At 38.8% G+C, this 10,098-nt stretch overlaps 1 protein-coding gene across 2 annotated transcripts in view; it reads right to left on the bottom strand.

Moving 5' to 3' along the window:
* Positions 1–6,505: 6,505 nt before the first annotated feature.
* The window catches only part of LOC107113259 (desmocollin-1-like), a 43,384-nt gene continuing 39,791 nt past the window's right edge, over positions 6,506–10,098 (bottom strand). Inside the window, exons 15-17 of one of the 2 annotated variants that reach the window (XM_015414567.1) lie at positions 8,972–9,247; positions 8,057–8,102; positions 7,900–7,968 (exon numbers count right to left, since the gene is read on the bottom strand). In XM_015414567.1, the coding sequence (XP_015270053.1) occupies positions 8,067–8,102; positions 8,972–9,247 (312 nt within the window). In that variant the 3' untranslated portion in view covers positions 7,900–7,968; positions 8,057–8,066. Of the gene's footprint in view, positions 7,969–8,056; positions 8,103–8,971; positions 9,248–10,098 lie in introns of both variants that reach the window. The other variant, XM_015414566.1, reaches the window with a different exon arrangement.

The following is a 10,098-nucleotide window of genomic DNA, read 5'->3' as shown; positions in this document are numbered from 1 at the left end:
ATGGGCCGGATTCAGGCCCTGCAGGGCTCTTATCCAGCCCATGAGCAACTGGCTCCCTCCTGCTTCCTTTTCTGCAGCTTCCTTCTCCACAGCTGCCCAGCTCCCTCTGCTGCTTCCTGCTTCCTTCCAAGTCTCCCTTGAGAGGGGGAGGCAAAAAGCAAGAGAGATCCCCAGAGAGCAAAGTCTGAGTCCCCTGGCTTCTTTAAGACCAGCGAAGTTTTATTTCAGGTATAAGCTTTCATATACTTCTTCAGGAGTAGGAGGGAGGGTGGGAGGGTGGGTAGATGGATTCTTCTGACAAGCACAATTTACACTGAGATCACTGTGCTCTGCTGTTTTCTTTGAAACTGTATCCCTCTCGCTGTCTCTCTCACATACACACATGCACAGGGGCAAGTTGAGATAAGGGAAAAGGTGAATTAAAAGGAAATTATTTTGGCTTATTCTGAAAAAGGGTTTTTTTAGACTAGATTTCTTTGTGCTTATCTGGGATTTCATTTCCCCCCCAAAAAGACCTTGATTAGGAATTAGAACACTTAGATTGGCTACCAAAGTTTAATGATTCAATTCCATTGGATTCCATTGTTTAATAATGGAAGGAGATGGCTAAGTATTTAAAATACATTTATGGTTCCGTATGTTCCAATTCAAAACGTCTCCCTTTCTCCCCTCCCACCTCGCTGGCTGCCTTTCACTTCCCCTTTACTTTTTCAACTCTTTCATTATCATCACCAACACTTTTTTTTAATCTGTTTATTAAATTTCGAACTTCATTGTAATACATTAAGTACAAAGAAGTGAAGAAACAAAACTACAGAATAACCAAAAATAAATGTTATTCAGTTGATGACACTGAGAGCCCTATCAAGTTAAAAGGCTGTGCAACCCATTATGTATAACTAAACTTCAAATGCTGAAAACACAGGTAACAAACTCTCACCCTAAGACAAGCATCTTAAATTTCGGTGACTTTATATGTTCCCAATCGAACTTGTTCAAATTCATTTTATCAATAATTGGAGCCCATTTATCTAAAGGGTTTAGTAAGTGACGTTCAGCATCTTTATCTTAGCCATATAGATGCTTTCTCCTGAAGGAAGAAATCCCACACTTTATGAAGCCATTGCTACATGGTCGGGAGGGAGTCTGTTTTCCATTTACTTGCCAGAGAGATCTTTGCAGCAATTACTAAAATATTAATCAATTGTCTCCTGTTCTCAGGCGGACCATCATCAGGCCAAAGGTGCAACAAAATCACCTTTGGATCGTACAGTATATCATATCCTGTAAGGGTTTGAATGTTAGAAATGATCTGCTTCCAGTAATCTGCTACTAAAGGACATTCCCACCAAGTGTGGATGAATGTAGCTTTTGAGCCGCAGCGCTTCCAGCATAGCGGTGACAAATGAGCGTGTATATGGGACAGCCTTGCAGATGTTACATACCACCTATGAAGAACTTTGAGAGCCGCCTCTTGTATTAGAGTCGAATGAGACATTTTGACGTGTGTTTTCCAGATGATGTCCCATTTTCCGTCAAAGAGCACCTGAGATCTTTATGCCACGCTTCTTGATTTCTTGGATTTCTTGGATCATCACCAACACTTGACTGGATTTTGCTCAATCTGAAATAAATACATTATTGCACTTGGAGATGTCCCCTTCTCCAGTTTAAGCAGATGAAGGGAAAAAAGAAACCTAACAGTTCAGCTTGCAAGTTTTATTAGTGGAAAGGAGCAAGAGTCCAGTAGCACCTAACAGAATTTGTTGCAGGGCATGAGGTTTCATGAATCACTGCTCACTTCTTCAGATACAGCTAGAATGTGAGTCCATTGGTCCTTATATCATGGAGTGTGAAGTGATTTTAGATGCCAAATGACAATAGCAGGCACTGGTAATAAGACAGGAAACCTAGGTCTCAGTTCAGCCCTGGAGAATGCATTGACATTCATTATCAGTTGCAATTCAGCAGTCTCTCTTTCAAATCTCACTTTGAATTTTCTTTGTAAGAGAACTGCTACCCCTCTGCATATCACAACTAATACAATCAAGCATGCTGTTCTCATTCATCTGTTATTGCCATCTGGCATCCAAAATCACCTTTTTAAAGTTTATATCTCCGGTACCTTATGTTACATTTTATGGTATGCATGGCCCAGTCCAACAAAGTTACATTTATGTTACAGCCAGCCCTCCTAACAAATAAGTTTGACACTTCTGGTGTAGTGTTTAAGAGTGGCAGACTAATCTGGAGAACTGGATTTGATTCCTCCACATGAAGCTTGCTGGGTGACCTTGGGCCAGTCACAGGTCTCTCAAAACTCTGAGCCCCACCTACCTCACAGGATGACTGTTGTGGAGAGAGGAAGGGAAGGCAGTTGTAAGCAACTTTGAGACTCCTTAGGATACAGAAAAGCAGGCTATAAAACCCAGCTCTTCTTCTTGCAAATTGAGGGCAGTCGCTTCCTTGATTGAGTCAATCTATCTCATGTTGGGTCTTCCTCTTTTATTTTATTTATTTTATTTATATCTTCGATTTCTACCCCGCTCCAACCCCGAAGGGTCTCTGAGCGGCTTACAAGTTCCAAATTTATCCCTAGCTACTGCTGCCTTCAGCTTTTCCTAGCATTAACGTCTTTTCCAGAGATTCTTCTCTTCTCATAATGTGACCAAAGTACAATAGCCTCAGTTTGGTCATTTTAGCTTCTAGGGAGAGTTCAGGCTCTAGAACCTCTTGTCTTTATGGCAGTCCATGGTGTCCATAAAACTCTCCTTCAACACATTTCAAATGGTTTATGTTCTTTCTGTTAGCTTTCTTCACTGTCCAGCTTTAACATCCATACATACCAATGGGGAATATTATGGTATGAAATATCTTGATCACCAGCAACAGATCCTTACACTTAAGTATCTTCTCTATTTTGTGGCTGCCCTTCCCAGTACCAATCTCCTTCGGATTTCTTGTTTGCAGTCTCCCTGTTGGTTGATAATGGAGCCAAGAAATGGAATTTTTAAAAACAAGCTGTGTAAAGCTGTGTAATTCCTCAGTAGTCATTACTTTTGTCTTCTTGATGTTCAGCTGTAATCCTTTGCCACTTTCTGCTTTAACCTTTATCAGTAATGATTCCAAGTCTTCACTATTTTCTGCCAGTAATGTGGTGTAATCTGCATATTTCAAATTGTTAATGTTCCTCTACCGATTTTCACTCCACCTTCATCTAAATCTAATCCAGTTTTCTTTACATGTTCTGCATATAGTGAAGAGAGAGGGAGATAAAATACATCCTTGTCTGACACGTTTGCCAACTGGAAACCATTCTGTTTCTCCATATTCTGTCCTAATATTAGCCTCTTGTCCGGAATACAGGTTGCACATCAAAACAATCAGATGCTTCGGCACACCCATTTCTTTTAAAACCATAGGTTTTCATGATCCAGTCAAAAACTTGGCAGTAATCTATGAAAAACAAGCTGATTTTCTTCTGAAATTTTGTTGTATGCCCTAGTAACCACAGTAACTTTGCAATATGATCTCTAGTGCCTCTTCCTTTTCTGAATCCAGCTTGAACATCTGGCATTTCTCATTCTCGTGCCCTAGAAACCATAATATGATCAGGAACTCAATGTTTTTGCTTTTCAGAAGCTACGGAATAGCACTATAAAGAAAACTTAACCTATTATTGGTTTATCAGTTGAAATTCTACATTCTGCACAACAATTTAAAATCTCTGTATTTGTATTATTAAATGGGAGAATATTGTGGTACACTAGTGTTTAGCATGTCAGACTAGGACTGGGTAGGCCTGGAGTTAAATGCCTTGTCCTTTAATAGAAGCTTAATAGGATTATATTCTATAATAGTGTCAATGACTTTTTTTATTGTGTGTGTGTACAATTGTGTTGACAGTTTTTTCTCAAGTGTGTCCAGTATTTTGCTGAAAACCATCCGGCAACCCTAACAATAGAACAAGACTGAAGGCCCTTTGTTTTGATTAAAGATGCAATTGTTTATAATTCCCACTGCTCTGACAAATTGCCTTCACTTCACATAGTGCCCATACAGCCATCTGAGACCAACACAGCCAAGGCACGCCTGGGAACCACACATCCTGTGGCCCAGCAGTCAAACATATGCTGAGGCTATTCTTATGGAGTGTTTTGAACAATAGAGGCAGAGAGGAGAGAAGGCCTGAGAAATGGATAAGCTCAGCCCACAACCCTACAGAAGTTCCAACCACATTTGCAATCATACCTGCCAATAAATGTTAGACAGAATAGAAGTAAATGAGCTAGTTCTGTAGTAGGTCCCTTTATTTTCAAATAAAAACCATTTTATTGCTAAACTGTTTTGTACAAAATATCTCCAAAATGCAAAATTAAACAGGGTGTTTACACAACTAAGCACTGTTTTACAAGAAGCCAGCTGGAAAGAACAGATTGATTACAATTTGATTCAAAGCCGTTTCTATTGGTGAAATAAAAATGTAAAACATTAGATATGATTGTATATTGTAAAGTTTTATAAATAATTAATACAAAGTTCTCAAACTTTACATATTAAATCATAAATTATTTTTCTCTTTTTATCTCTGTAAATTTAGTAGTTCAAGGGAATTACCTGACACAGTGGTTTTCAAGACCTCTGCTTACCAGGAACTCTTTCTATGTCAGCTTATCTGCCACAGAACACCAACACACTCTGCAAGGGGTTCTAGGGCATATTCTAAATCACCCACTTCGTGGAGGGGCTCTGGACAAGCCAGTCAGGCTACACAATATGAGCTGCACACTGCAGGAAAAAGTGACAGTAGGGATGGGCAAGCTTGCCTTCCCATCACCCATCATTGTTTACTTTCTTACTGAGAAACCCAAGTTTCCAAGGAACCTTAGAATACAGCTTGCGAAAAGGCACCACATGTACACCATGTAACAGCAAGAGAAGCCAGACTAATATAATTAAATGTTTTGCTAAACCTGTCTCTGTAATTCTAAGACTTTTATACCCAAATGTAGTACAAGCAATAAAGAGAAAGCTGTTAATTAAAACAAAAAACACCAGAAACCCTATCGAAGCTACTAAATACAATAATAATAATAAGTTGTATTTATATATAACACTTTTCATGAGTGCTGAAAGCACTTCAAAGAAAATGTATCAGCAGCCCTTGCATCAGCCCTGTTATGCAGGGCAGTGGTGTGATTCCCATATTACAGATAGGGGGCTGATAATGACTTTCCAAAGGCCAATTCAGGGGATTTATGGACAAGCCAAGATTGAACTTCTCTGCTCATACCACACACTTTCAACCATTACACTCTTCATCCTCTTACAAACATTATAAACTGAAAACAACAGAACCCCCCCCCCCAATTTATAGAGTTTTTACATTTATGTATTTCTATTATTGTTTTAATGTTTTTAAGGACCTATGATCATTAGTTTTTGCAGTTTAAATTGCCTGGGAAAAGTCAGGATAGATTTACAACTTTACTAAATAAATAATTTACAAAACAGGCATGACATAAGTAATGACATTTAGAGGGGGGACAAATTCAAGATTAGACTTGTCCTCATTTTTTAAATTACGTACATTCAAGCAGTAGTGTAATTCAGGAAGTTTCATTTTTCTCCATTAAATGAACAGGATGCTCTTCTTAAGACATTTAAATTTTAGACTGTCTTTTCAATTGTACAATTAAAACATTTATAACAGTTTCTGAGCTGCTATTATTCATGGCACTACCACCAAAACTACACTATTATGGGAATACATTTCTCTTAACCAGAACATAGGAAGCCCAGAATATTATTTTGTTTTGTTGCTGACCATCTGACGACCTCTAAGGTTGTTCTTCATTGTAATTTTGGTTTCACTTTTTGTGAAAAGTTAAAAACAAATCAGTTAAGCTATGATCTCTTCCTATCATTTTGTAAAATAAAAACATACAAAATAAAGCTTGACATAGCCCATTTTTCTTGTTCTACTCTCATCACATCTGTCGCAAAGTTATCTATAAGATCTCTGATGCTGCTACAGTTAGTTGTGACTATCTCCTTGAAAACAATGGAAGAAATTAGTTATGACTAACTTAAGCCTTAATGATGAATTGGTGCCATGCCTGGCAATCAGCAGAAGTTTCAGAGGCGGGGACATGGGTGACACAATGTCATGTATACTGCAACATCACTTCCTGGGGAAACCAGTTAGCTCTAGGAATCACTAGAAATTCTATGGCAAAAATACAGAACTTCCAGCAATTCCTAGAGCTGCTTGACATCACTTGCAGGTTTTCCCCAGAAGGGATGCCATGGTATGCACAACACCAACGTGGGGTTATTTGAGGGGGGTCTAATTTCATTTTTTTTCTCTCGCTGCTAGTGGGAGACCTCACAGCCCTAGAGCTAATATGTTTTATTTTGCATGTGTGTGTGTGTGTGTGTGTGTGTGTGTGTCTGCCTGTGCCTGGAAGTCATGGCGACTTCTGGCGACTCCTAATGGGGCATAGCGGATGTTCAGAGAAGTGTCTTGATAACCTGCCTCTGCCTCCCAGCCCTGGTATTCCATGGAGGTGTGACTTATTTCTGAAAAGGCCTGCTTAGGTGTGTCCTATTACACAATCCCACGGCTGTGTAATAAGGGATATCAAGAAGCTAAAGGCTGTGTGCTTCTTGCCCTTTTTCATTTTTCTAACTTTCCATCATCACACACCTTTATCCTTTTCTTACATTACCTAACAAATTAGGAAAATATACTGATGGGAGTACAGACCGTCCACACTCACTGCTGTATAACAGAACCCTCAGGGCAAATTACAAAGCATCAGCCACTCCAGATCCTCTTTTCTAAGATTGTCTCCCACTTTACCTGAGATGGAAGATGCAATAGTAAGTGGTGGTGCTCAACTCATATTTGCAATTACTACATAATTAATATAATTTGGGAACATACACTATGTTTGCCAAACTTCTTCATTTCATGACCAATTTTACAAAAAACAGAGTTTTAGCTGATGTAATGTAATGTAATTATGGGATGTAATACTGATTTTTTTTAAAATTGTTGACAATACCATAGGAATGTCACATTTTCATTCAGTGCTTCTTGCTGGAATGGCTGTACATGCACTCCTTGTACTGGCAAATGTGTTAAATGTAAATTCAATGTTTTTTTAAAAAAATTAGGCATCCTACAACTATACATTAAGGCTTTTTCCTCTCTCCCGCACAAGTCAATCTACTAATTTAGGAACCTTTGCCCAAATAATCGATCACATTTTACTTAATTTTAATTTCACAATTTTAAAATTCAAAAGTTTTCATTTTCGTATCATGAATGTAAGAAATTACTATTTTAACATATAGCAAATAGCATTTTAGCATTTATTTCGATAAAACTAAAGGAAAGCATCAGATGACTCAAACAAAAACTTTCTAACACCCAGCCCCAAATATCTGCAGAAAAAACAGAAAATACATTGTTGTTTACAAAGCCGTTTGCTTATAATATTGACTTTGTTTAAAGACGCTAAAAACTAATTCAATGCTGAAAGGTAAATCAAGTCTGAGATAGTGCTGCATGTAGATGAAATTATATAGCATCCTGAAGTTTAGGTACAGAAACAATGATACTGATAAACATACTGTTAAAGTGTATTTTTTGATTAACCACTCCCACAGGAAAGGGGGGGGGAAATAGAAAAATCCACTGAAATTTTACAACAGCCACCCCTACGGAAAAGGCGATGATTTTCTGCACTGTCATCACCAAACTCATCTCTTTGCACAGGTTTCTGCTAATGTCCTAAACTTGGGTTCCAGCTGATCTAAAAAGTCCAGTGCCTCTTCTTCTTGCTGATCAGTGCAGCAGCCTACAGAACCAGCTGGTGATCCTCTTCCTTCATAGTTATATGAAAGGACATAGTCTTCGGAATGCTTATGCTCTTCATCCTGTCCACACAAATACACTTTCTGTAAGGGGAGGGGGGGAAAACCACAGGTTATTTCTTTTCTTAAAAGAACTTAAACATATGGCATAAAAATAATTTCGTTGATTTACCTTTCAATGTTTAATTTTTAATCAGAGTGTGTCCTCTAATGGGTTCCTATATATAAAAAATGCACATGATTGGTCTATATCTTTCATTCTAAGAAGAATTTAACAAAAATATCAAACTTCTACGGATCACATATGTAACAATAAAATGCAAATAACTTCTATCAGTTTTAAAAAATCAGTTCATAAAAAAAGATTTAAAATTATAACCGTATAATATTTATTATAGACAGGTTAAGTGTCTGGGGTTCAGTTCATGCCACATATTCTTTCTCAGGATGCACTACCTAAACAGCCTCTGCTAGAAAATACTGGGCAATATCATCATCATCACAGAACCTTTATTAGGCATTTGTTACAAACACTAAATCTAAAATATCACATAATCAGCACAAATATACACAGAAAGAACACTGCTGAATGACCATACACTTAAATAAAATAGAGATAAAATTATTCATGATCATTCACAACCAACCCACAGATCCTAGGCAATCCTAGAAGAGGTGTGAAAAGTTAGATCAAAGGAAGAAAAATGCAAAAATAATAATGGAAATACAAGCCAAAACAAATATGTAAATAGCAAATCCATGGTCAGATCAAAATCTTTATCTGTTTTTTTAAAAAATGTTATCGTGCCATAGGGTAGCCATAAGTCAGAAACAACTTGACAGTATTTAACACACACAAACACACACACACAACCATGCCATACAAAGAAAAAAATATTTTTTCTCTAAACCCAAACTCTATAGAGAAATGAAATCACAGCTTTTTAAAAAATAATCACATTGCAAGCCAATGAATTCAAAGAAGTGCCTAAATACTTTCTCATAACTCATGGTTGTTGTGGACAGCTGATATTAACAATAAGAAAAGGTACATGAGCTATTAATAAATACAGATCAGCATCCTTACCTCGGTTAAGTGAGGATGTGTGAAATTCTGCCATTCTGAATAAGAGTGTCTATAGGTATCCATCATGGGATGTCCGTATCCCCTTCCAGATTCCAGTGTATGATGTCCTTTGACTGACTGTAAGGTATGAATTCCTCCTCCAAGTGATTCCATGGTCTGATGTCCTCCTCCCTTGACCATTTCAAAGCACTCCTGTCCTCCAGTTTTTACTCCAAGGCCAGCCCCTTGATCACTAGTAACCACATTTCCTGTTTTCACAGGAAGTATGTTTGGATCCTAATGGAAAATATAATAGGGAAAAAAAGACTTAACTAATTGAAAAGGGGACAGGTATGGTTTGGATCAAGTTTAGAAGCTTCTTTGTATACTATAAGCATCAAGGAAGCACAAGTATAACTTGTGATTCTGTACTCAAAGCTTCTAAACATTGCAACTGGCTCTTATAATTTGACTTTTCAGTGGAAACTAATCCAGTCCCTGAATTAATTCAGTTTCAAGTAACAGACCCTGGCTGCCTTTACACAGAGAGTTCTCTGTGCAGAACTCCTAGCTGTTGCAAATATAGGCATTTACAGAGGCAAGACAGCATGCACACAATTGTCCCTGCACTTTCCCAGCCTCAACCCTCCATAGGTACCATTTTCTCCCTATGGATACCATTTTCTCCTCACTCCATCAGATCACTGTATTTAAGTAACTAGTGTTCCGGTCACACGGGCCGGAAAATGCGGGGGGGAAGCGTGGCTGTTTGCCCCGGAGCAAACTAACGTGCGGCCACCGGATCACACGTCCCGGGTTTCGGGGGGAGGTGCCGATCACACGACAATCCTGCAGCGCGGCAAAGAACTGGCGCGGCGCGATCACAACAGCAATGGCTAGGCGCTGCTACCGTGGCAAACGGGTTGTGTGTTGTTTTTTTAACCGAAGTGTGTGCATGCGCCGTTGGGTGCATGTGCCCATGGGCCGTTGGGTGGGTGTGCGCATCCCATGGAGACTTGGGGGAAAAACTTTTTGCGACGGGACATGGGCGGGCGCCGGATGCCACAAACTACCACCGGAAACATGATCAGATGCCTGCCCTTGCCCCGCGGTTTCCAGAAACTAGTACCTCGGAGGTACTAGTTTTT

This window comes from Gekko japonicus, unplaced genomic scaffold (assembly GCF_001447785.1).
Source record: "Gekko japonicus isolate JY-2015 unplaced genomic scaffold, Gekko_japonicus_V1.1 scaffold559, whole genome shotgun sequence".
NCBI lineage: Eukaryota > Metazoa > Chordata > Lepidosauria > Squamata > Gekkonidae > Gekko > Gekko japonicus.
The sequence above is the reverse complement of the archived record's forward strand: the minus strand, read 5'-3'. Positions and strand labels throughout refer to the sequence as shown.